Source organism: Sebastes umbrosus, chromosome 3 (assembly GCF_015220745.1).
Source record: "Sebastes umbrosus isolate fSebUmb1 chromosome 3, fSebUmb1.pri, whole genome shotgun sequence".
Lineage (NCBI taxonomy): Eukaryota > Metazoa > Chordata > Actinopteri > Perciformes > Sebastidae > Sebastes > Sebastes umbrosus.
Genome location: NC_051271.1, coordinates 7,564,752 through 7,592,033, shown reverse-complemented (window position 1 = coordinate 7,592,033; position 27,282 = coordinate 7,564,752). Strand labels below are relative to the sequence as shown.

At 41.2% G+C, this 27,282-nt stretch overlaps 2 protein-coding genes and 1 long non-coding RNA gene across 5 annotated transcripts in view; 2 read left to right on the top strand and 1 right to left on the bottom strand.

The window, feature by feature from the left end:
* The window catches only part of pkn1a (protein kinase N1a), an 84,044-nt gene extending 59,509 nt beyond the window's left edge, over positions 1 to 24,535 (top strand). Inside the window, exons 18-19 of the mRNA XM_037765277.1 lie at positions 1,675 to 1,697; positions 20,391 to 24,535. Coding sequence (XP_037621205.1) covers positions 1,675 to 1,697; positions 20,391 to 20,546 — 179 coding nt within the window. The 3' untranslated portion in view covers positions 20,547 to 24,535. The remainder of the gene's footprint in view (positions 1 to 1,674; positions 1,698 to 20,390) is intronic.
* LOC119485592 lies at positions 134 to 13,609 on the bottom strand. The gene is made up of 3 exons (XR_005206309.1): positions 13,599 to 13,609; positions 6,752 to 6,755; positions 134 to 336 (listed from the first exon to the last, which is right to left on the bottom strand). It is a non-coding gene; the product is annotated as an uncharacterized LOC119485592 (long non-coding RNA).
* Positions 2,450 to 17,826, top strand: map2k7 (mitogen-activated protein kinase kinase 7). 3 transcript variants are annotated; one of them, XM_037765280.1, is made up of 13 exons: positions 2,450 to 2,463; positions 3,728 to 3,921; positions 6,634 to 6,681; positions 9,940 to 10,084; positions 10,703 to 10,769; positions 12,380 to 12,493; positions 12,852 to 12,971; positions 14,127 to 14,234; positions 14,335 to 14,514; positions 14,671 to 14,751; positions 15,390 to 15,532; positions 16,288 to 16,333; positions 16,450 to 17,826. In XM_037765280.1, the coding sequence occupies exons 2-13, from the start codon at positions 3,798 to 3,800 to the stop codon at positions 16,591 to 16,593; spliced, it is 1,320 nt and encodes a 439-aa protein (XP_037621208.1). In that variant the 5' UTR covers positions 2,450 to 2,463; positions 3,728 to 3,797; the 3' UTR covers positions 16,594 to 17,826. The 3 variants fall into 3 exon arrangements, with proteins under 3 accessions (XP_037621208.1, XP_037621210.1, XP_037621209.1); XM_037765282.1 differs by lacking the exon at positions 6,634 to 6,681; XM_037765281.1 differs by lacking the exon at positions 2,450 to 2,463 and having other exon boundaries at positions 3,692 to 3,921.
* Positions 24,536 to 27,282: the final 2,747 nt, after the last annotated feature.

The following is a 27,282-nucleotide window of genomic DNA, read 5'->3' as shown; positions in this document are numbered from 1 at the left end:
TATTCCATGGTGGAGAGGAGGTCGTGTTGCTCTGGCTCTATCTATTTGGCGCGTAGAGGAGGTTGTGTTGCTCTGGCTCTATCTATTTGGCACGGAGAGGAGGTCGTGTCGCTCTGGCTCTATCTATTTGGCGCGAAGAGGAGGTCATGTTGCTCTGGCTCTATCTTTTTTAGCGACGCCGGGAAGCTGCTTGACATGACATCCTAATGGATCCACCTTCTCACATTGTATGTATTAATTTTTGTCATATGGATTGTCAATGATGTATTTTCATCATGTTGTTTCTCTGTACACACGACATCTATTGCACGTCTCTTCATCCTGGAAGGGGGATCCCTATATGAAATGTACAAAGCTTCCATAGACCCCTAGGAATATAATTTGTGCCCTCGAATTAGTAATTTGTTCCCTCAAATTAGTAACTCATTCCTTCAAATGAATTAATTAGTAACTTGATTAGAAACTCAATGAATTGATTGTCAGGAATGATTGGAGGAACCTGCACGAGTTATTAATTTGAATACTAATTTGAGGGAATGAGTTACTGATTTGAGGGAACAAATTACTAATTTGAGGGAACGAGTTACTAACTGGAGGGCAGGAGTTACTAATTTGAGGGGAACGAGTTAGGGAACAAGTTACTAATTTGAGGGAACGAGTTACTAATTTAAGGGGACGAGTTAAAAATTTGAGGGAACCAGTTACTAATTCGAGGGAACGAATTACCAATTTGAGGGAACTAATTACTAATTTGGGGGAACGAGTTACTAACTTGAGGGAATGAGTTACAAATTTGAGGGAACAAATTACTATTTTGAGGGAACAAGTTAGGGAACGAGTTACAAATTTGAGGGAACGACTTACTAATTTGAGGGAACGAGTTACTAACTTGAGGGAATGAGTTACAAATTTGAGGGGAACAAATTACTATTTTGAGGGAGCAAGTTAGGGAACGAGTTACAAATTTGAGTGGACTTACTAATTTGAGGGAACTAGTTACAAATTTGAAGGAACAAATTACTATTTCGAGGGAACAAGTTAGGGAACGAGTTACAAATTTGAGGGAACGAGTTACAAATTTGAGGGAACGAGTTACTAATTGGAGGGAACTAATTACTAATTTGAGAGAACGAGTTACTAATTTGATGGAACGGGTTACTAATTCGAGGGAAAGAGTTACTAATTTGAAGGAACAAATCACTAATTTGAGGGAACAAGTTACTAATTCGAGGGAACTAATTACTAATTTGAGGGAACTAATTATTAACTTGAGGCAACGTGTTACTAATTTGAGGGAATGAGTTACTAATTTGAATGAACGAGTTACTAATTTGAGGGAACCTGTTACTATTTTGAGGGAACGAGTTACTAATTTGAGGGAACCTGTTACTAATTTCAGGGAACGAGTTACTAACTTGAGGCAAGGTGTTACTAATTTGATGGAACGAGTTACTAATTTGAGGGAACCTGTTACTAATTTGAGGAAACAAGTTACTAATCTGAGGCAACAAGTTACTAATCTGAGGCAACAAGTTACTAATTTGAGGGCACAAACTAATACAATTTCTAGAGGGGCTCCGTAGAAATGGGTAAATGTTAATTATTATTATTAATAATAATTGTAAAGATATGACACTGTAATATTGGTGAAGTATGGTCACATTACTGCAGTAGGTGTGTGTGTGTGTGTGTGTGTAGTTTAGTGTGTAGTTTAGTGTGTAGTGTAGTTTAGTGTAGTTTATTGTGTGTGTAGTTTAGTGTGTGTGTAGTTTAGTGTGTAGTGTAGTTGAGTGTGTGTGTAGTTTAGTGTGTAGTGTAGTTGAGTGTGTGTGTAGTTCAGTGTGTAGTGTAGTTGAGTGTGTGTCTCCAGTCCACCAGAGAGGACTGAGTGTGTAGTTTAGTGTGTAGTGTAGTTTAGTGTGTAGTGTAGTTGAGTGTGTGTGTAGTTCAGTGTGTAGTGTAGTTGAGTGTGTGTGTAGTGTAGTTGAGTGTGTGTGTATAGTGTGTAGTGTAGTTTAGTGTGTAGTGTAGTTGAGTGTGTGTGTCTCCAGTCCACCAGAGAGGACTGAGTGTGTAGTTGAGTGTGTAGTGTAGTTTAGTGTGTAGTGTAGTTGAGTGTGTGTGTGTAGTTTAGTGTGTAGTGTAGTTGAGTGTGTGTGTAGTTCAGTGTGTAGTGTAGTTGAGTGTGTGTGTAGTTCAGTGTGTAGTGTAGTTGAGTGTGTGTGTCTCCAGTCCACCAGAGAGGACTGAGTGTGTAGTTTAGTGTGTAGTGTAGTTTAGTGTGTAGTGTAGTTCAGTGTGTAGTGTAGTTGAGTGTGTGTGTCTCCAGTCCACCAGAGAGGACTGAGTGTGTAGTTTAGTGTGTAGTGTAGTTTAGTGTGTAGTATAGTTGAGTGTGTGTGTAGTTCAGTGTGTAGTGTAGTTGAGTGTGTGTGTAGTTTAGTGTGTAGTGTAGTTGTGTGTGTGTGTCTCCAGTCCACCAGAGAGGACTGAGTGTGTAGTTTAGTGTGTAGTGTAGTTTAGTGTGTAGTGTAGTTGAGTGTGTGTGTCTCCAGTCCACCAGAGAGGACTGAGTGTGTAGTTTAGTGTGTAGTGTAGTTTAGTGTGTAGTGTAGTTGTGTGTGTGTGTCTCCAGTCCACCAGAGAGGACTGAGTGTGTAGTTGAGTGTGTAGTGTAGTTGAGTGTGTAGTGTAGTTTAGTGTGTAGTGTAGTTGAGTGTGTGTGTCTCCAGTCCACCAGAGAGGACTGAGTGTGTAGTTGAGTGTGTAGTGTAGTTGAGTGTGTAGTGTAGTTGAGTGTGTAGTGTAGTTGAGTGTGTGTGTCTCCAGTCCACCAGAGAGGACTGAGTGTGTAGTTTAGTGTGTAGTGTAGTTGAGTGTGTGTGTCTCCAGTCCACCAGAGAGGACTGAGTGTGTAGTTTAGTGTGTAGTGTAGTTTAGTGTGTAGTATAGTTGAGTGTGTGTGTAGTTCAGTGTGTAGTGTAGTTGAGTGTGTGTGTAGTTTAGTGTGTAGTGTAGTTGTGTGTGTGTGTCTCCAGTCCACCAGAGAGGACTGAGTGTGTAGTTTAGTGTGTAGTGTAGTTTAGTGTGTAGTGTAGTTGAGTGTGTGTGTCTCCAGTCCACCAGAGAGGACTGAGTGTGTAGTTTAGTGTGTAGTGTAGTTTAGTGTGTAGTGTAGTTGTGTGTGTGTGTCTCCAGTCCACCAGAGAGGACTGAGTGTGTAGTTGAGTGTGTAGTGTAGTTGAGTGTGTAGTGTAGTTTAGTGTGTAGTGTAGTTGAGTGTGTGTGTCTCCAGTCCACCAGAGAGGACTGAGTGTGTAGTTGAGTGTGTAGTGTAGTTGAGTGTGTAGTGTAGTTGAGTGTGTAGTGTAGTTGAGTGTGTGTGTCTCCAGTCCACCAGAGAGGACTGAGTGTGCAGTTTAGTGTGTAGTGTAGTTGAGTGTGTGTGTCTCCAGTCCACCAGAGAGGACTGAGTGTGTAGTTGAGTGTGTAGTGTAGTTGAGTGTGTAGTGTAGTTGAGTGTGTAGTGTAGTTGAGTGTGTAGTGTAGTTTAGTGTGTAGTGTAGTTGAGTGTGTGTGTCTCCAGTCCACCAGAGAGGACTGAGTGTGTAGTTGAGTGTGTAGTGTAGTTGAGTGTGTAGTGTAGTTGAGTGTGTAGTGTAGTTGAGTGTGTAGTGTAGTTTAGTGTGTAGTGTAGTTGAGTGTGTGTGTCTCCAGTCCACCAGAGAGGACTGAGTGTGGAGCTGCTCTGCTGGGAGCTGAGCTGAACTACATGGTGCTCTGGTCTATTTTTCAAGATGTCGTCGCTGGAACAGAGGCTGTCGCGGATCGAGGAGAAACTAAAGCAGGAGAATGAAGAAGCTCGGCGGAGGATCGACCTCAACATCGACATGAGTCCGCAGCGGTCACGTCCGAGGCCCAGTGAGTGTCCACCGGGGAGCACCGGGGAGTCGGTACCGGGTAGAATAGACCGGGGAAAGGACCGGAGAGGCGGAGGAAGAGAGGGGTGTTATGCTGCTGCTAGCTCCTACAGGCTAACAGGCTAGCTACATAAACAAACACACACTCAGCTTTATCTGGTTATTTAAATGTCAAACCACAAACTAAACAAGCAGCTCAGTTTATATAGTGAGTAAAGCAAATAAAATAAAACATTAAAGCGCTGTCATGAGACGTTTCTCTGGAAGTCACGTCCCGAAGATCTGCTCTGATTCTGTCCTGTCAAAGCAGCTAGCAGGCTAACAGGCTAACAGTCTAACAGGCTTGCAGGCTAGCAGGCTAGCAGGCTAACTGAGTGATCGTCGGTGTCAGGCCCAGCGACTCTCTGACCGTCTCATGTCAGTCTGATATATTATTATAGAAGAGGTGACATTTATTTATAAGTTTATTAGTAGTTTCACAGTATTATTAAGCAGAGGGTTTCTGGTGTGACTCCTGTCAGTCTTCACTGACAGTTTTGTGACGAAACAGACGCTAATCTGTGGAAGCTATCAGATCTAAGCTAACAGACGTTACACGACCGTTGGCTCTGTTGTTCTATATAAGATATAACACACACAGTGGTCGGATTACAGTCTGTGCAGGCTTATTGAGGGAACTAATACTAATTTGAGGGAACAAGTTACTAATTTGAGGGAACGAGTTACTAATTTGAGGGAACGAGCTACGAATTTGAGGGAACACGTTTACTAATTTGAGAGAATTAATTACTAATTTGAGAGAACAAATTACTAATTTGAGGGAACGAGTTAGGGAACGAGTTACTAATTTCAGGGAACGAGTTAGGGAACGAGGTACTAATTTCAGGGAACGAGTTACTAATTTGAGGGAACAAATTAGTAATTTGAGAGAACGAATTACTAATTTCAGGGTACGAGTTACTCATATGAGGGAACGAGCTACGAATTTGGGGGAACTAATTAGTAATTCAAGGGCAGGAGTTACTAATTTGATGGAATGAGTTACTAATTTGAGGGAACAAATTAGTAATTCGAGGGCAGGAGTTACTAATTTGAGGGAACAAGTTACTAATTTCAGGGAACGAGTTACTCATGAGGGAACGAGCTACGAATTTGAGGGAATTAATTAATAATTCAAGGGCAGGAGTTACTAATTTGAGGGAACGGGTTACTAATTTGAGGGAACAAGTTAGGGAACGAGTTACTCATATGAGGGAACGAGCTACGAATTTGAGGAAACAAATTAGTTATTCGAGGGCAGGAGTTACTAATTTTAGGGAACGAGTTACTAATTTGAGGGAACTAATTACTAATTTGAGGGCACAAATTAATAAAATTTCTAGCATTTTATAGATGCTAATTTGTGGAAGCTATTAGATCTAATCTACCAGCCGTTACACGACCGTTGGTTATACTGTTATGCTATATAAGCTAACAGTCACACAGTGGTCAAAGTCTGTATGGTCTGCTGCAGACTTATTGTCATAAAATCACAGTTTTCAGTGAATATGAAGTGTAATGGTGTAACTAATGTTGGGCCTGTCTGGAGGAGAAAATTTCTCAAACTTCAGCAGTAGGGTGGGCAACATGACATGTAAAGGTCTTTATTAGGCCACCAGTTTAACATTAAAACTGCTAGCCAACAATATAAAGAAACCATATCCACTCACTGACTGTTCAAAGATCATTCTTTCCCCACAGATCATCACTTCTTGTCCATTCATATGAGGTTTGAGAGACATTGATCACTCACAAAACCTGCTTCTTCTCCTTTTCTGTTTTTTAAAAAAAAGATGTTTTGTGAGGTTACATTAGCTGTCTGTAAGAGTGTGAATGAGTTAAAGGACAGGCTGATGCTGGTTCTGTGTTTTTCTTATTGTCAACAAATCTCATGAGATAAACAAAACCAAGTATTGACTGTGTAACAAACACGATATAACCAAACCACATTAAATACAATTTAATAATAATAATAATAATACCCATAGAACTCTTTTCATTCACATATCTTGAGGTCAGAGGTCAAGGGATCCCTTTGAAAATGGCCATGCCTGTTTTTTTCCTCACTAAAATTTAGCGCAGGTTTGGAGCATTATTTTACCACCTTCACGGCGAGCTACTGTTACATGGTTGGTACCAATGGATTCCTTAGGTTTTTCTAGTTTCATATGATGCCATCATCTTCAGTCTAGCTTTAAAAGCCCGCTACAATTAATAAATCGCAAGTTGCGTTAATGTGTTAAAGAAATTAGCGCCGTTAATGCATTTATTGTCGAATTAACCTCGACAGCCCTAGAAACAATATATTTGTGACCTGTTTTAAAAGATTTATGACTTCAGTGGCAACCAGTTGGCTAGGTGCCGAGTGCAACAGGCAGGGTTTGGAAGTCAGAAAGTATTGAAAGATGGACTAGCGCATTGTTGATGTTGGTCTTTTCATATTGACAATAAGAAAAAGATAGAATAACCGCAGCCTTATCCTCTAATATACACCACTTAGATTTGGGTGTTTTGAAGAGAACAAGGGACTTATAGAAGTCAGCAAGTGTGTTTTTTTACTTCTCTGTTTGTTATATGATGGAGCGTGTGTGTGTGTGTGTGAGCACGTGTGATGGTCTCAGTAGAACACTGCAGTAATTTGCGTGTGTATGTATATTTTCTTTCCTCCGTCTAGTCATCGTGATCCAGCTCAGTCCTGCTCCAGCCCCTTCCCAGCGTGCAGGTATCATTCAATCCATCGCTCTCTCTGCCACTGCACCTCTCTTTCTCCTCTCACCTCATCCCATCCCCACCTCCCTCATCTCTGTCTTTCTTATTTTTTTAATCCCATCAGAGAAAAAAACACAGGCAGATACCTACATTATCTTCCTGCCAGTATAGCCTAATAGGCCCTCAATACTACTACTACACTTACTGTAATTACTCACGTTTGTCTTTTTATCAACGTTTCTTACATCCAGTGTAATTAATAGTCTAAAAAGGACAGACTATGTGGAAAAAGACTTATGTTGTTGAATTAAAAAAAAAAATGGAAGGAAATTATTTCTAAATTTCTTTTAGAGAACAAATTGAACTGAACATAAAAGGCTCCAATAACAAAGAATGATAGATACATTTTAAAGTGTTGTTTTCTACTGATACTCTCTTTCAACTAACTAAAAAAAACAGTGCAATATCGCAGTGTTTCACGATGTGTTTATCTTATCGCACACGTTCACATTGCGATGACGATAAAAATACGATATATTGTGCAGCCCTAATATTGTATATCAGCCAAATCGACTAAATCATCTTTAGGAAGTAACTTGTGTTATATATAGGCTACACTTGCACACACATACTGTACTTTCTCTCACACACTTAATTTCTTACTCTGTATTGCACACCAGCGTCTGATATGTTTACGCTTGATTAAGAACCTCTGCTGAGGGCTAGAAGTCTGTGAAACCAGTCCCTGACCAGTTCTGATATGTTAGCCCAGCAGTTATTTACACCTCCCCTCAAATCACATCCTCTCTCCATCTTTCCATCCTGACTCCTCTCTCTCTCTCTCTCTCTCTCTCTCTCTCTCTCTCTCTCTCTCTCTCTCTCTCTCTCTCTCTCTCTCTCTCTCTCTCTCTCTCTCTCTCTCTCTCTCTCTCTCTCTCTCTCTTTTTCTCTCTCTCTCTCTCTCTCTCTCTCTCTCTCTCTCTCTCAGTGTGTGTGTCTGTGCCAGTGGCAGGGCAGTGTTGGTGTGTGTTGATGTTCACAGTGTGTGTGTGTGTGTGTGGACGTGTGTCAGATGATTAACCTTCGTTTTGCTGGAGGCAGAGAATCACGGTGCATGTGGCTTTCCTGCACGACACGATGTTTCGGGTTGCGTTTTTTGTCCGACACAGTCTCTAATCCAGCATCCCCCACTGGTCCGTCTGCAGGAGTGCTGTGAACACTCTGGCTGCTCTCTCCTCTCTCTCTCTGTTTTCTCTGTGTGGCGACTGAAGACATCCTGTCCGAGTCTGACTGACTTGACTGTCTGACTTCCAGCTTAGTCTGTGCTATGCAGTTTTGGCCGAATTCCTCCTCTCTTTCTCTGTCTCTGTTTGATGTCTGTTATTCATCTTCTGGCATCCCCCTCCCCTCCCTCTTCCTTTTGCAGCAGCACTGTGTGAGCTGGAGGCGGTGCAGCAGTGCCTGCGAGTATCTGTGTGTTTGTGCGTCTCCTCATCTCCTCGCTCTGTCTGCCCGTCTATCCTCACATCCGTCCATCTGGAGCCAGCTGAACTATGGAGATGCAATCTGTGCCAAAGACTGCCTGAATCCTTCTTCCTCTCTATACTAACCTCTCCTCCTCCTCCTCCCCTTCGCTAACCGATTCTCCCCTTACAGGCTGATCCATCCACAGGTGACTCGTGGATACAAACACCTGCTGGCACTCTCAGAAGAGCTGCCAGCCTCCTGCTACAAAAACTATAATGTTAATGATAATAATAACAGCTGCATGGTCCTCTTACTGTTTTTAAAAGTGGTTATGAACATTTTCTATAAGTTGCTGGTGTGAAATTGATAAAAAGTAGGGATTTAAACTCTTGAATTTTATGGTCATAGTCTGGGCATTTGGTTGCATGACAGGTCTGTGCTGATACTGCTTTAGATTGTCTTTAACATCTCCATTTGAAAATGAGTCAGTGCTTGCTAGCACGTACATCTGATATTACAAGGTCAGCTGAGTTTTAACATGTCCTTGAATGCATGATTTAGACCTACAGGGCTAGAAGCATGTTGCAACAGCCAGTCAGTTGTGAACGGGACCTACAACTGTCAACTTGGCGCCCAGGATTACAGTTCAAAGTCACTTAGTGGTATAAATCAGGCTGAGTGGCTTTGTGTGGAGAAACTACGGTTTATTACAACTTGGGTTTTGTTTTCATTAAGTCGGCCATCAGTTTCTGTCAGCTATGATAAATCTCTGACATCTGGGAACACAGTGGCATAGCTAAAAAAGATGTCCAATGGGGCAACAAATACGAGCAGATAAATAATCATACAGGTTGTAAAAAATACTCAGTTAATTTGGAAGAAAAAACAAAAGGTGAATTGTAAAATAATTACCAAAACTGTCCGTTGTTAGCATCCAATACATTTCACAGATTGACATCCTGGTTTGACCAATTGTTGTGCAGTTTTCCTGATTATTAACAACATTACGGGTGCGCTCACTTTTGATTTTACCTCCAAATATACAGTTGGATTGTTTACAACCTGTATGGTCGACTGACTGCTCGTACTTTTTACCTTGTCATCGTATTGTTTGTAACGTTGCCGCAGTCATTTTAGTGCGTACAGTGCCATCATAACTAATAAAGCCAATGGCTGCAGCTAATACAAGAAATCCATAAACCGTAGTTTTCCTTTTTAAAAACAAACTGTGGACGTCCACATCCCTCATCTGTGCCTCTCAAGCTGTGGGCTAACCCTGTGCTGTCTCTCCCTGCCTGAGAATGGTGTTGCTTTTGCTCTGAGATAACCGTCCTGTTTGTTTTAACATTAGGTCGGGACATCAGTGAAACAAAAACAAAGCTATAACTTTGGGGAAACAAAAACAACAAGTTCATATCCTGGTTAAATACTATACAGGGTCTAGATAGCAGGGTTGTTGTGAAAGGACTCTTTGACCTCGTCAAGGCCAGTGTCTCATGGGAAATAATTTTCAGTCGGTACTACGTAGGATATGATAGATCACATTCTTTGTTTTAGGAAGGAAATGCAAAGTCAACACTAAAATTTGTTAAATAAAGCATAAAAAAAATAATAAAACATTATCATCTTCTCTATTGGTGCACAACAGCTTTAAACCGCTAATATGATGGAGTCAGGGAATGCATGAATAAACATAATCATCTTACACCTTCTGGCATGCTGGCCTCGGGTGAAAAACGTGCTGTACCATTCGCTCTGTTCTCCTCTCTGTTTCTAATGTGTCATGTCCCCCCCCCCACCCCAGCGCTCCAGCTGCCACTGGCCAACGATGGAGGCAGCCGTTCATCGTCTTCAGAGAGCTCGCCTCAGCACCACCCCTACCCCAGCCGCCCGCGACACATGCTCACCCTGCCCACGCCTCCGTACGGCCTGCAGAAGAGCTTAGAGAAGTATGTGGACACACGCTGATACTCATCTGAGCAATGATTACTGAGAAACTGTATTTACAGTCATCTACATGTTCTCATTGTGTTTATGTGGCTTATTTTTGTTTAAAAGCATAGCATTGAATGACTTACTGCTGTTGTGAGATGTTGGTGAAATAGGTAGTAGATTTTTTTAACCTCTCTGGGAACGGCAGCTAAGTGATAAGTAGAATTATTATCAGAGAGTGACTCTAAATAAAAGTCAGACAATCGTACCGTTGAATCACAACTATCTGGTTTGAAAATTAATATGAAGCAACGTTTTAAGTAGAATACAAAAAAAAGAAATTATGAATGTAGACATGGAGAGACAAAACAGAGTTACAGTGATCTTACACACACACAAGATCGTCACATGAGCATGTACATGAACACAACGCAGCAACACACAAACCCTGTAGCAGAATGAAGAGTCATTTAAAGAAGAGCAGGTTATATTACACATAATGGATCCTAGTGCAGAGTGTGTGTGGGGGTGGAAGAGATGCACAGAAACACACACAGCATCCATTTGCGTTTCACACTGAAACATACTTCACAAAGCATTTGCGCTCCCTCATATCGTCTGTTTTGTCCCCACAGTGCCGAGATCGACCAGAAATTGCAAGAGATCATGAAACAGACGGGTTACCTGAAGATCGACGGTCAGGTGAGACGCGACACATGATGACACATGTTGAGTTTCTGTAGCCTGGATATGTTAATCTCCTACATGTGATGAATTACATGAAAAAACCTTTGTTGCTGGTTTACCGCTGCCTCGATCCGTGTTCTGCGAGGTAAAATTACAGTTTTTTTCAATGGAGTCTGGTGGCTTTGGCGAGATCATAGATGAATACAACAGCTTTAATTCCCGTTTGAAAGGGCTGTCTGACAGCAAGGTAAAGCGGTGAAAATATTGTAAATATAGCATACACTTAAACTGATACTGACTTTTTTTAGGTGGTACTTTCTTTTAGGTTACTGAATTATATTTTGCTGCCGTCCACAGCAGTATATTGCTTTGCTCCCATGCTGGTACTCCTGTCTGTTTATCCAACCCCGCTTCAAAAAACCCAAACTATCCCTTTAAATACACATATGTGTCATACTGTTCCACAGAGTGACATGTTCCTTCATTACGATGAACATGGGCATTGTAGTTTATTTTGAATCAGTCCCACATACTCCGTCTTGCTGCTGTAAATATTCCCAAGGGCAATAAGTGTGCATTAATCCACAGCAGAAAATAGTCCCCAACAACTGTTTGACTAACATTTGCCTCAAACTGCAGCGCCCAGTTCCTGTAGGAAATGACTTAAGATTTTATATTTGTGACTGGTTCTCAAAGATTTACATTTTCAGTCAGAGCCGATGGGGTGGAGTGCCACAGACAGGAAATAGTAACACATTGTTTGTTTTGGTCTTCTCTTGTGACTTGTTGGCAATAAGAAAATATAGAATTAGGCAGATTCATCCTCCTATTTTAACACTTTCTTAGTCCTCAATGAGTTTCCTAACACTTCGTTCTCCTCAGTATTCAGAAAGAATCTATTTCACTACGATGAAACTGAAGGTATGCCGTTACAGTGAGAACGGAGACCATTTTTAAACCAGTGCAAGGTTAAAACCCTATGAAAGCATACATCCACGCACAACTGAAGTGTCCTTGAGCAGAGCAGAGGATCTCTATCAAGGAAAACAACAGCCCTCCCTGGCACTATTTTCTCTTTGACAGTAAACACAATGTTATAAAAACTCCAAAACAGTGAGATGTGTGTTGCTTAGAGATAAAATCGAGATCAAGCCTTCCCTCTAACCTTCAGGTCCAGTATCACAGTCAGTGCCAGTCAGTTGAAGATGCTTGAGAAAATGATTTGACTCATCATCGCTGCACTCCAGATTGTCTTAACTTTCTCTCATTAGTCCAGAGGGGTTGCTAGATCAAGCACTTGATGAGACATCATTCACAGCATCTCAGTCACCAATGATTTGATTTTAACGAAGCAGGGGAAACGACGCGTCTTCCATCTGTGTGCTGGTATTCTCAGACATTGCCAATGGGGGAGCATCTTAATTACACATCAAACATCATTTGTTACTAAATGGCCCAGAGGAGTTTACTGTTGCCTTACGAAGCAGAAAATCTGAACTTGCCTCTCTCATCTATTTTCAGCTCGGGGAGCTTGCATAGAAACAACATTTTAACCAACAAAAATATCTCGAGCATGATCTGATGTCTTGTTTTGTCTGTCTTTGTGCCTCCGTGTCCGTCCACAGCGGTATCCAGCGGAGGTGACGGACCTGATCAGTGAGGGGGAGATCGGCAGCGGGACCTGTGGACAGGTCTTCAAAGTGCGATTCAAGAAGACCGGCCATGTCATTGCTGTCAAAGTAAGACCCTTAATATGCACTCACCTGTTCACTGTTCACACAACACATATATCAGTACTTAATTTCCTCTAAAATACCTACTAAAAGGCCTACTAAAATTTAAGCCTGAGGCTTATCGTCTCTTCACCATAAGGACATGAACTCCGGCTTAGCGCTCTGATTTTCTGTTGTGCTTTAATTGGGACTTATTTACCAACACAGTGGCAGTAATAAGCCCACATAACAAGCCTCCTATTTAAGAGATGACTTAATTGTAGCCGTCCCAGCTGTTTAACAACTAGGCAGTCAGTCAGCTCACCAGAGGAGTCTTTGCTTTGTGATTTTCTAATGGCTGGTTCCTGTGTGTGTGTGTCACCAGCAAATGCGTCGTACAGGAAACAAGGATGAGAACAAGAGGATCCTGATGGACCTGGATGTGGTGCTGAAGAGTCATGACTGCCCTTACATCATCCAGTGCTACGGCGCCATAGTTACCAACGTGGGTGTCCCCAAAATACATTACAGTCTGTATTCTTAATAGTAGGACAATCAGAATACTTCCACAGCTGAATTCAGTCACCCCAAACAAACTGCAACCTCTGGTTTATTTTTATATTTGCACACAATGGCTGTATTCGAAACCGCCTACTACATACTACTGGCGAACGCAGTATGCAGTATACAGTACATACTGCATACTGCGTTCCTGAGTAGTATGCAGCATGAAACAGTTAAAGCGATGTATTTTGCAGTATGCTAGGCCAGGCTTTAGCCTTTAAACCAGCTCTTAAAGCACTGGACAAAAACCAAACTTGTACCACTATTACAATATTATGTGAAAATACAACTTAGATTTTTTTGTTTATGTTATGTTTGTTTACTTTATAAGATACTGCAGGTTTAAACTATTTATTCAAACAGCTCATAGTGAAGTAAGACAAACAGGATCATCAACGAGGGGAGACAGGAAATATAAAACATTGCTTTACAAAATTTACTCAAACTGCTTTTTCAGTTACAGAAACAAAACAGTGGACTGATCTCCATACAAATATTATAGTAATGTTAAAAAGGGTCATGTTGTGTCAGCAGGTATGTCTCTGTCCCTCGCCTCTTCCTTCACCACTCTGCTGCTCTGTAGCCGGTCTGTGAGCGTCACTGGCCGGCTGGTGAGCGAGCTATGCCCGCGGGCGATGCGGAGCTTTTCAACTCAAAAAAGGCAGATAAACACGGTGGAGTTATATTGTAAAACTGTCAATATTCAAAATCTACATGGTTGATTTCTCGCTTCAAAAATTTTCAGAAGTGAATTTAGTGATGAAATGAATAAAAAAAAAAAAAAAGCTGTTTTTGGCTGCTGTTGTTGTAACCATAGCCTGTACCGTTCCAGCGCTTTGCATTGTGGGATACAGTAGGCAAGTTAGATTGGTCTGAAGCATACTGGAATTTTTTTTCCAAAATAGGTAAAACATTCGGGTATTTTTGGCATACTGGAGATTTTGCGTTTGTTCTCATACTGCACACTACATGTTACATTTTTCGCCTAATCAGTACGTACTACTAGTATAGTATGCGGTTTCGAATACAGCCAATGTGACCTCCTGAACTGATCTGCTAAAAGGTGGATATGTATGTGTGTTGTAAACGTGTACAGACGGATGTATTCATCGCCATGGAGCTGATGGGAACGTGTGCCGAGAAGCTGAAGAAGAGAATCCAGGGCCCCATCCCAGAGCGAATCCTTGGAAAGATGACAGTGGCAGTAAGTGGAAGAAACATACACGCAGATGGGAAAGTGTAACACTGCTCACTTGATAGTTTTGTTGTTATATTCATACTGTGTGTGTGTGTTTCTGCTCCAGATAGTGAAGGCGTTGCTGTACCTGAAAGAGAAACACGGTGTCATCCACCGGGACGTCAAACCCTCCAACATCCTCCTGGACGCTAAAGGTCAGATCAAACTGTGCGACTTCGGCATCAGCGGACGCCTCGTTGACTCCAAGGCCAAGACCCGCAGCGCCGGCTGTGCTGCCTACATGGCGGTGAGTGAAAACCCACACACTCTACACTCAAAACACTACAAGTATCTCACACACAGAGTTATCACATCCTTTCAAACACAAACAGGAAATACTAAATAGAGATACACACACACTGATTCCACTAACAGAGTGTTACCTGTTCTTGTATTCTTGCAGCCTGAGAGAATAGACCCTCCAGATCCCACCAAACCTGACTATGACATCCGAGCAGACGTGTGGAGCCTCGGCATCTCTCTGGTAAAACTGCTTCCATTTTATTACCATAAAAGAAGTGTACTTGCACTTGTTCTCAAAGTGGGTGCCATACAGACTGGTAAGGGGTGTTGTAAGATTTATAGGGCTGCCCCCTCGTAGTCGGTCGTTTTGGTCTTACTCAACTAAGATTTCTTTAGTTGATTAGTCATTTTTTATGCTTTTTTTCACGCAAAATTTCAAGAAATGTATGAGTACATCTCTGGTAAACACAAGATTTCAAGTGGTGATTTTGTGATTTTTAGTTCACTAAGAATTTCTTTGGTCGAGGACAGCCCTAAAGATTTGTGAATTATTTTTTAATTTATTTTTTTTTTTACATCCCATTGCATTAAAAAATCACATTATCTACATTTTTATGTAACATTTTCAGATGTGTCAAAATTGAAGAAATAGGCAACACATCTCAAAATCATGCATATTAAAACACCTGTTGTAATGCATAGCTATGATGCGTGATGAGGTGATGGATAACATTTGGAGGGGAGTAGTGACCGAGTGCCATGGCTTAAAAACTTAAGGAACAACTGTAGTTTTAATTTCCTTAAGTATCACGTGGATATTTGGCCCTATGCACAATTCATTATGAGCAGTGGATGTTAATGGGTCCTTGTGTCCTCTAGGTGGAGTTGGCCACGGGACAGTTTCCCTACAAGAACTGCAAGACAGACTTTGAGGTTCTGACCAAAGTGCTGCAGGAAGATCCTCCTCTGCTGCCTCTCGGCATGGGCTTCTCCCTCGACTTCCAGTCCTTCGTCAAAGACTGGTGAGTACAAATCTCACTCTGAAACTGATCCAGTCAGAGCTCTCAGGTCATCTGCTGGTGGTTTGGTGGTTTTCTAACTGTACATAGAATAAGATCCAGATCTGGTGACGGTTCTTATAGCTGCTTTGGTCCTGTTCTCTGGAACAACCTGCCTGATGACTTGAGATCTGTCACAAATGTGTCCACAATCAAGAGTAAACATGTTTCTGTTTTCTCAGGCTCATGATTAGTTACTGTGTGCGTGCGTGTAGAGCTGCAGCTATCGAGTATTCTACCGATTATTCCATTGATTAATCTGATTAAAAAAAAAATACTTTTGCTTTATTAAGGAGCAATAGTAAATATACAAAAGAGAAAATAAGACTGGTCTCTTAAAATGAACAACCAGTTGGTTTCCTTTTTAGAAAAATCTACATTTTCATTGCTTAAATGCTTAAATTCCATTTAGTGCATTTAAGTGCCATATTACATTCTGGGTTTTAAATAAAACATTTTCTGAAAACCCGAAGGGCACAGTCCCCCGTTTTCTGGCAGAGAACCATGGCCTCAGACTTTGAGGTACTGACTCTCATCCCGACCGCTTCACACTCGGCTGCAAACCGCCCCAGTGCGTGCCGAGGGTCACGGTCTGATGAAGCCAACAGAACCACATCATCTGCAAAGAGCAGAGACGCAATTCTGACGTCCTTGCCTTCAAATTTATCTTTTAAAATTCACTTATTGCAGCTTCTCTTCATTTGTGTGTCTCTCCACAGCCTCACAAAGGATCACAGAAAAAGGCCAAAATACCACACGCTGCTGGTAAGAAACCAGTCATAATGATCAACAAACATTTTGTTGAGATTCACCAGAACTACCTAAGTGTAACTAAACTGTCTCCCTCCCTCTGTATCTCTGTGTCCGTCTCGCTCATCCAGGAGCATCCATTCATCCGGCGTTACGAGGTGCTGGAGGTGGACGTGGCCGGTTGGTTCCAGACGGTGATGGATCGCACCGAGTCGCCTCGCAGCAGCCAGTGTTACAGCCATCAGCACCAGCTCCACTCACTCTTCAGTAGGTAGCCTAGCCCAGCCCGGCGTTAGCTTAGCCAGACGCTAGTCTTGCCTAGCTTTAGCTTTGCCAAGCCCAGACTCAAGTCTGTCCTAGTCTAGCCCAGCGTTAGCAGCTAAGCCTAGCGTTAGACCCAGCCCGCCTGTCCATCTGTCCACCGGAGAACCTGAAGAGCCCGCAGAGGAGGGGAGACGGAGACTCGATGGAGTGATGGACGGAGACGTGGACTGATGGATGGGTGGAACAGGTGGTTCTGTTTATCGGTGTGTTGAATCTGGACAGGCAGACATGGGAAGGAGGGAAGAGAAAAAGGTGCACACTGTAGTTAACTTCATTCGTTCACACGTCTCGTCACGCTCTCATATCACATCACGTCACAGTGTGTGTAACAGCCACACACACTCACTCACAAACTGTGTGTATCTCGTTATGTGTGTCTACGTTTCCTCCACTTGTCATTAGTTTTTCACCTACATGTCTGTCCCCAGCATTGATCCAAGCCGTTGGATTAGTCAACAGAGTAGTCACTACACACTGGAACAAAGCATCTGCTACATTAGCAAACCTGAATCTTCTCTTGTACATAAACGTTATGGAGGACACAACAATGTCCGGTGCAATTATGATTCTTCAGGTGTTTCTACTATCACACATTCTCAGGCTGAATCTCTGTGTGTGTGTGAGTGAGTGCGTGCGTGCGTGCGTGTGTATGGATAAATATCAAGACACAGTCACTGGTTGTTTTTAAAAGTAAGATTATATTTCCTAGTCATTTATTCACCTTCACACTACAGCTGTAACACACAAACCAGAATGAATTAATCCGTAGGCTGTGCTTCATTTTTAACATGCAAGGAGGATAGTAACCCTCATTAACTTTGATATGAAATATGTTAAGAATACCCGTCATTGTATTTAGCAGCTGCACAATTGGAAAAAAACATGATGAAAAAGATTTACAAAAAAATTAGTGTTGCATTCTAGCTTTGTAGAAAAGGAGTGGTTTTGTTTTTGTGTGTTCAGAATGACTTAGATGAACTAAAACAGATGGGAGGGATACTAAGAAGAGCAAAGATGCATCAGAAAGGAGGAGGAGTGATCGACTCTTTCTAGAAGTGTGGGAGAGAAAAACAGAGGAAGTAGAAGAAGAGGAGTTTTACTCTCGTGTTATTAGAGTGAGAAACCAGAGAGAGGTTGGGGTTAAAAATGGGAACAGAGTGTTTTTTCATTGAGAAGGCAAAGAACAGGAACTTAACTTGTACAAAGAATATATACACGGGGTAGATCTTATTACCTGTGGAGCATTTCTTTATTCTCGGTTTGTCTACCTCTTCCCTCTTAGTCCGCCTCTCTCCGTCTGCCTCTGCTGTTTAGTGTGATGTAGTCGTGCTCCACAGTGTTACCAGACCAAAGGCTGCGTGTAGGTTGTTGTTTGTGGAGGCCAAGAGATTTATAGACCTGCTCCTGCGAACATTTCAGTCATTAAGAAACCACACAGACACGTCTTGATAAAGCACGTTTTGGTGTTGTTGTTTTTTAACTAGATCAGGGGTCTCAAAGTACCAGGCTAGGGGTCAGATCTGGACCACGAGGTCGTAAAGCCGCCCACATGTTTAGAAGTGATTCTTAAATTGGCCTCACAAGTTGTATTTAGCGCTGCAACGATTAATTGATTTCAAATATAATAATAAATATATAATAAATTAATCGCCAACTATTGTGATCGATCGATTCATAGTAAAAATTCTCTGATTCCAGCTTCTTAAATGTGAATATTTTCTGGTTTATTTACTCCTCTATGACAGTAAACTGAATAACTTTGAGTTGTGGACAAAACAAGACATTTGAGGACAAACTAATCGAGAAAATAATCAACAGGTTAATCAACAATGAAAGTCTATAGTCTATTGTCTTTTAGTTCTATTGTAAAGTAATCATTTACTTTTTCCAGGGGTGCAACTAACAATTCCAATATCTCCCAATTGCTTATCATCTATCTAATAATTTTCTCAATTAATCATTCAGTCAGAAAAATGTTTCCAATGTTTCTTTTAAGACAAAGAAAAGCAGCAAATCTTAACTTTTTACACACTGAAACAAGTGATTTTTTTTGGCAATTTTGCTTGAAAAATGTTAAAACAATTATCAAAATTGTTGCAGATTCAATTTTCTTTTTTTAGATAATTTTAAGGGCTTTTATTGCCTTTTATTAGAGCAGAATGACAGCAGCAAAGGGCCACGGGTTGGATTCGACCCAGGGCCGCTGGCAAGGACTCAGCCTATATGGGGCGCACACTCTACCCGCTGAGCTAGAGGTTGCCCCGCAGATTAATTTTAGCGATTGACAAATCGATTAAGTAATTGTACCTACCTATAAACTAACCGACAGCACGCAGATCTAGCATAGCTCAACTGACACCTAAATGTATTTTTCCGAGACACAGTTTCAAGAGACCTGAACAATTTATATATATATATATATTTTTATTTTTTTTTTGTTTATCAGATTGTATTTTATTGGGAATACAATCTGAAGCAGCTTTATTGTTTATGCAGAGAACTAGGAGAAAACAACCCCAGGCAATTTGATTTTGAGACCCCTGAACTAGATGCACAGCTGAACTGGTACTGTAAATGTGTAGATATCCGTTATGAGCGCAGGTCTTCAGAGACCGACTGACTAGAGTACAACTGCCTCCCCTCTTGATGGGCCACAGCCAAAGCCTGCTAGATGCGCAGACTCAAACCTCCCACGCCCCGTCACGCACCAAAACCAAATCACTGCTAGACACAGAAGCAATGGCAACGATAGAGAGAGGAAACTGTTAAGTGTCAGAGAGAAGAGAGAGAGAGAGATCCAGGGATGTTGTCAGGATGGCAGAAAAGATGAGTGAAAATGAAACGTCAGGAAAACGAGAGGAGAGGACTTGAGTGAGGCGAGAAGAAAGACAGTGAGTGTTAAGAAAGTGGGATTGGAAGTTAAAGAAAAGTCAGAGACAAACTGGAGTTGGATGACCGGAAGTTTAAGTGTGTGAATAAGGAGAGAGGAGACAAGTAAACAGGGAAGGCAGCCCGAGTTTCACAGGACTGCCGAGCTCTGAGGCTAGCTGGTTATTGTAAAAAGCTTTCATGGTGTTACACCAACCTACCAATTATGATTTTAGCGAGTGAGTTAGCGCGTTGTGTTTATGATGTTTACTGTTCTGTTCAAAACAATGTTATTTATTTACATTGCTACTGCTGCTACTTTTTTATTGCTTTAGACGCTGCTGTCACTTCTTTTCCCCAAAGGACTTTATTCTTTCTTCCTTTTTTTTTTAAGCCAAATAAGTGAAATAATGCAATGTCAACACGTGTTACCAAATACAGAGCAAGTCTGAAGAGAGCAAAAGCAAGTGAGAGATGGATTAGAAGAGAGCGAGCAGGGAGGTCGTACTAACTAACACAAAATATATATAAACACCTCAAACGTAGCTCTATGTGTAATGGAAGTAGTTAATCGTTTATATCCTGACGTCACACTAAACTGTACAGTGTAGATATGATTAGATTAGAGGGGATGTCTGTCTGTCCAGATGCTTTTTGTCACATCCGTCCATCCCTCCATCTGTCCACAGGTCGCCTGCAAGCTTGACAAACCTTGACAGTTCACACCAAAGGTGTCCACAACTAAATACGAAAGAGCGTTGTTGTTATTGTTATTGACTATTGTTATTGACCTTATAATTGATTACTCTCAGCTACGATATATATGAAATCTCTCTATAGGTAGTGGGAGAGGGTGAGGGGGGGTGCTGTACTATAGCAGTGTGTGTGTGTGTGTGTGTGTCTGTCATATACTGTACAGGGGGAGACTGGTGCACTAACACAAGACAGGAGCCAAGCAATAAAACCAGCTGGCTCATCCGTCTACTCCGTGAATCGACTCGCTGTGGGCCTGTATCAGGAAGTGAACCCAACGTAGTGGTGAACATGAGCCGCTGAACATCCTGAATAACTGGTGTCACACAGCTGCTTTACAACTGGCTCTGTTAACTCTGGGTTTTCCAACACAGACATGAGTGTGTTCATGTGAAAGAGCTCTTAATCACAAGTCAATCAAATGTAACATTATCAATTCATGAGAAAAGTACTTAATATGACACGAGATGGTCATTAGGTCATTATTGAGCGAGGTGAAATACAATTAGGGCTGCACAACTAATCAAAATTGTATCGAGAAAACGCAATATGGTCTACTGCAATTTTTCAAATCACAGAAGGTACAATATTTGTTAATGTGTGCCAGAATATCATTTTAAATATTGTGGTGCTGCAGAGATGTCCTGGCCTACACATCATATTCAACTTAAGAAAACATCTTTGTTTGCTACGGATCCCAAAAAAAACACTATAATCATTTTAATATGTTCCCTCTAATATCACAAATCATATCGCAATTGCAATATCAGTCAAAAATAATATTCGCAATTAGATATTTTTTCAAAATTGTTCACACTTAAAATTCATCCAATCATCAAACAACCAGAGTTGAAAAAGTAGGTTTACGGTATTTTTTTATTTAGCGTTTGGCCTCTGAAGATAACCTGCACTTTAGGTTACCATGGTGATCTACCCCAGTTAAATGTGAGACAGCTTTGTGATACCAGTAAACTCGAGTTTAGCCCAAAGATCAGCACACGTCTCTTCGTGATACAGGCCTTCTGAGCAGATGTGACGGTGAGCCGGCACAGCTCCGTTAGCACAGCTCCGTTAGCTCAGCTCCGTTAGCTCAGCTCCTGTCTGGTTTAATCTAGAGAACTAATTTAGCTTCCAACAGTCGACAGGGACTTTTTTGTCGTTGGTCGTCCTGCCCTTGTAAAATCTGCACGGCTGATTGTGACATGATCTGCTCAGCCTCCCTGTTCAAACTCCTGTATATATAGACCTGGATTTGGTGCTTAGCATCCATCAGCTGTGCTGCACTGCCAACACAGTCTGAGGTGTGTCCTCATTGGTGCAGTAGTTTCAATAAGAGATGGTGCAACAACTCTGCACTCCCAACATTCACTGTTCAAACTCTATACGTGTGTCTGGACACAAAGCTGGACCCAGTCTCCCACTGTCTCTCTGTTGTTAAGTTGTATTTTACAAACACACACACACACACACACTCGCTCAGCTGTGCTGTTTGTGTGCATTTCCATCCAAACACCTGATTGGGTGACGGTGCAACGCTACACCTCTGTGAAACCAATCAGGTCAGGTGTGCTAAGAATGACTGTCAGTGTGTGTGTCTGTGTGTGTGTGAGTAACAAAACATCTGATTACTAGTCTACACACACACACACACACACCAAATGTATAAAGTTATCCCGTTCTACACAGCAATGCTGGCTCCTGCCAATAGTGGCTTTATGTGTATATTAGCTCACCAGGTTGCGGCCAAGGGTGTATAAAAACAGCTAGTTCATAGCGTGTACCTGCGCTGTGCCTTGGCACCGAGGGGGAGCTCATGTGTGAGTGTGTTGTAAAACCCATCTGTAAGTAAACCAAATATCATTTTCACTATGCAGTCATTCAAACCATGTCAGCTTGCTTCGATGGGGATAAAAAAGCCTCCTGTACATACACAGATTTACGGATAAACTGGAGTCAGCGACAGTGTGTTTTTCTTTTCGAGCCTCCTCCCTCCCAGTGTGATTTAAACATCACCGCCTTCAGCTAGTTCACAGAGAAAAGAGAGAGCGAGAGCAAGAGATATGTTTTGAATGAGCTGACAAATATTTAAGGATTGTATTGGGGTCGGGGAGGGAGGTTAGACCGGGGTTTGTAGTTTGGGGGAGATACAGATCAATGCTGTAAAGTATATCAATTGCATGTTATTGTCACCGTTGTAACTGCCATTGTTTTGTTGTTTTTTGTTTGTTTTGTTTTTTTCTTCTAAGACAACGGTTGGTTGGGGCGGGGATGCACAAAACTTTATCCTTATTTATAATTTTTACACATATAGTCTGTATGTTTGTTTTGAAAATTATTGTGTACGTAGGAAAAGACACTTGTTTTTGCCTTCTTTTTTTTTTTTTTTTTTTTTAAAGAAAAATGTCAACTTTGCAATATTTGTTTTCACTTTGGACCCATCACTCGTCGTCGAGGAGGAGCTGTATCATTATTAGCCGACAGTGTTTGTTAGAAAACGTCCTGTTTCCCCTCATCCGTGTGTCTTTCTTTCAGTTAGCTGTGTGCGCGAGCGGAGAGAGCGTGTGTGATGTTTATTCGTCTACCAAAAGTCTTTATTGATGGTGATTATTATTAGCTTTTATTTTTGTCCGTTGTTTTTTTTTTATTATTATGATTACTGTTTTTATTATTACTATTTTTGTTGTTACTATTATTATTATTATTATTATTATTATTCAGGGCAAAGATGACACCAAATTGAACAAAGAAATAAATAGGTGACCGTGCTGAGAGCTGGACGGGTTTCTTTTACTGGCGAGGTGGAGCAATCGTCTTTCTCACCGTTACGCTGTAGTGTCTGTCCACCTTATTTAAACCGCCACGTAAAGATAACCTCTGAACTGAAAGTCTAATAGTATTTTTTTATTATTATTATTATTATTATATATTGTTTTCCTTTGATCAGATATCATGATCGATTTCTTGTTACCCCAGTTTGGGTCATAAATTGTGTGCTGTTATTTAATTTCTTCTTCTTCATCCCTGCCCACTGCTTTGTTTTTTATTCTATTTTTTATTCCTTCTGGTTTGTCTGATGCTGTAGTAGTGAGCTGATTGGTCAAACACCAGAGTGTTTTTTGTTTTTTTTTCCTAATGCTGAGACTGTCGTGACTGATGTTGCACTTGTGATGGGTTTTATTTTGTTTTGTTTTGCGTTGCAGATTTTGGGATTGTTGTGCAGAGAGGAGAATATCGGGTGTTTTCCTTATTTTCTTTTTTAAGTCACAGCAGTTATTTTTTATCAATCATAGATCTGTGACACAGAGCAAGAAAATGATTCAACAGTGTATTTTTTTCACTGATATTTATTTATTGGTCAATTGTATGTGTTTTTTTTTTTGTTTGGTTTATTTTGTTTTTATGTGTATTGCTTTTTTGTGGAGGGCAAACAGGACTCAAGGTAGAGGAGTATAGTCTCTCATTGGCGTTTTACATTGTGTACAGAAAGCTAAATATTGTATTCAACCATCACACTAACGTACAGTCTATAAAGTAACATAGAAACCGACGGCACAGTAAGGTGCACTGTTTTCTGGCTTTACTGTGACTGTCAGACTTATTTTGTTTACTGTTTACCCTCTCAAGAAGGCCCCAACAAACAAACTGCTCCTGGTTCAGAGTCGCCACGGCATGGTGTATTTGAACTCTAGTGCTTTGCTAAATAACTCACAGTTAAAGCTTGTATTGTTTGAAACTTTGATGGTTTTTAATCTGAATGCCAGCTATACAAAGCAGACTAGATTTGTGTTTTTACGTTTAAGGTATTCCAGCTGATGATAACTACTACGATAGTGGACTGATTGGCTTGTTATTAACCTGCCCTCCCCGTTAGCGAAGTGGGACACGCCTGCTGTGAGATATCATTGAGGTTTGTTGCTTGTTTTTTTTTCTAAATGCAGTCTAGATTGCATGACTTTGCTAGTCCGCAGGGTGGGGGGGAGGAGGAGTTGCAGTTCAAAAGGCTTCCTGTATGTACGACACCGTGGATTTATTGTCTCGACAGTTGTATCAATCGACACAGCTTTACTGCCTGTTTCCTTTTTTATTTGTTTTCTCTTTTTGTTTTGTTTTTTGGCTGTATTTTATCTTCCCCCCCTCCCGTTCCCCCCCCAGTCTCATTTCAAACAGAATAAATGCCATTATATTGTGAATACCTCAGGATTTTTTTGGAGAAAAAAAACAATAAAACACTTAAAAATCAAATAAATAAATAAATAAAAACTCATAAAAAGTTGACGTGTCATGGTCGCATTTTTTTCTTTTCCAGCAGTGGGGGTTTTATACAGGTTCAAAGCAGTTGACCTTTAGTCCCCAGTAAGGGTCAAGCTCTCCAGTATGTATGGATAGATAGATAATCTAATATAAAAACAGAAATGCTATGTCAATTAGGGTATTATTAAAACACTGACGCCACTTAAAATCATGTTTAGTTTTCACCTGATACTTTATAATAGATACATGTTGTCCACAAAGAGCACTGTGCTTTACTGCCTTATATTTGATTCACGTTCAATTCTATTTAGGAGAATACCGACTATAATAAAGATTAACATTACATTAATTATACAACTGTTTTTCACAGGCTGTATATCCAGACCGTTCTCATTCCCAGGGCGTCGGCGTTAAATACCGCCGCACCCTTTAGCACCTGGATGAGACGTACCGGGAATTCCATTAAAGGACCAGTGTGTAACATTTGGAGGGATCTATTGGCAGAAATGGAATATAATATTAATAAATGTTTTCTTTAGTGTATAGCTACCTGATAATAAGAATCGTTGTGTTTTTGTTACCTTAGAATGAGCCGCTTATATCCACATAGGGAGCAGGTCCTCTTCACGTAGTCCGCCATGTTTCTCCACCATGTTTCAACAGTAGCCCAGAACGGACAAACCAAACTGTTAACTTTTCCTGCTTGGGGCCGGAGTCGAAAACGTTACTCGCTCTCGTCACCGCTGCTCTCTCTCTCTCTTGCTTCACCACTCACTTCCCTCGTACACACACACATTCTACGCACTGGCTCCACAATCGCATTTTCACGTCGGCCACCGTAGCTCTCCAACACGCTGGGCACACGGGAGAGGTTTCAGTTGTTTGCAATCTCGTCACCTCACCGCTAGATACCGCCAGATCCTACACACTGGACATTTAACTACAATGTAAACCCATCCGCGGCATCAGAAAACGCTCAGGGAAAGTGCTGTGGTGACGTAGTGTAAAGAGCGAAAAAGACACACAGGAGGTGAGTAGGATGGGTCCAACAAACACAGGGCTCTCATCCAGGAGACCGCTGTTTGTGTCCCGTGCATTAAGTTTCACTTTCACGTTACAATCAGCTGTTCATTCCTGTCCCATGTTCACAACGTCAAGACACATTTTCACCGTACAAATGTACTAGTTTTAAGCCCAACCATGTTGTTTCCCCTATACCTAACTGGGTTTTTTTGCCTAAACCTAAGCAAGTGTTTTTGTTTACTTCACACCGTTAAGCACGTGTTTACTACGAGCGAAAAGTGACCGCAGAGGGGTCCGACAAAGCATCAGTATGTGACGAACTGGGATGAGAATGTGTTAGTATAGCAATCCTCGTAACAAATAAACTAATAAGAACTTCACATGTCAAATCTGAGGCTATATTCTCAGACTACAAATATTCTCAAGTTTCATTTCATACTTTTGTTTTCCACAGGTATACATGTACTAATGGTACTGAAACACTAAACACGCAGCTCAAAAACAATTGCTCCGAATGTGGACACACTTCAGCTTGTAATGGACAGTTTTGTCCACAGCAGGGTGCACTATTCATCTAGAGACTTCAGGTTGGTGTAACAGAGGAGAGGCATGTGTAAGAAATGACAAATCCCTCCATAACAACCTGTTTTAAATCTTCTGTGTTTCAAATAACCCTTGAAGTATTGTAGCATCAGGTTTGATCGATGGAGTAGATCTGGACGGGAAGTATTGTGTTACTGAGTGTCACTGAACTCCTCTCATTCGTCTGAAATAACTTGGAACTGGGAAGGTAAAATATGCCTTGTATGTGCCAAACAGATATGTGCCCAAACTAGTCAGAATAGCAGACTTCTCTCTTCTTGATACACTTTCACCCTCAGTGACATTTACCACCATTACCTGCATAACATGACATGACATGACTTGACATGACTCTGCTGTTGCTCCTCGTTGAACGCTTACACAACAACAGATGATGCATATTTTTAACTAACTTGAAACATTTTTTATGATATCTACATTAAGCAGAAATAAACATGAACATCTGACTCTGAGGACGTTACGAGGTGTGTGTGAGTTAGTTTCTCTGTCCTGAAGCGAGCTGCTGCAGGAAGCTGCCTCGTATGCGGAATGGTGTAACAACAGACTGTGTGCCCTGTGGCGGCAGAAATGAACCAACAGGTTGACGAATGACTGAAACAACACAATCAGCTCAGTTTGTTTTCACGGTCTGCACGCGGAAATACTATAGTAGAGTACACTAACTGTTTACAGCAGAAATGTAAACACTGAATTTGCAAAACTCGTCTTAGGTGTGATCTGCCGAGGTGAGTTCAGGTAAAAATCCTGTTTTATCAAGTCACATAGGAGGAGAAGTCGGCAGCTCGGAGGAGGTAAAATGTGGAGTTTTGGGGAATGTGGCTTTTCAAAAGTAGCTGAATTGGATAATATGTCTTTAATATTTTGTGTATTCAGCGTATAGGAATACTTGTACTTACTCTACATAAACTATAGGAGAGATAGTTGGACCAAAAGTGGTTGAACATTTTTTGAACTCTTGTCTCAAAACAATACTGAAATGCCCATTCAGTATGTACATTGAAAGCACTATTGGTTTTTAAAATCATTCCTCCTCTCCGTACAAGAATTCATTAATATTGTTATTTAGTTACTGTGGGGGGTGCTGCGGGAGTATGGGGTGAGGGGGGCACTTCTCAGGGCCATCCAATCCCTGTACGCCCAAA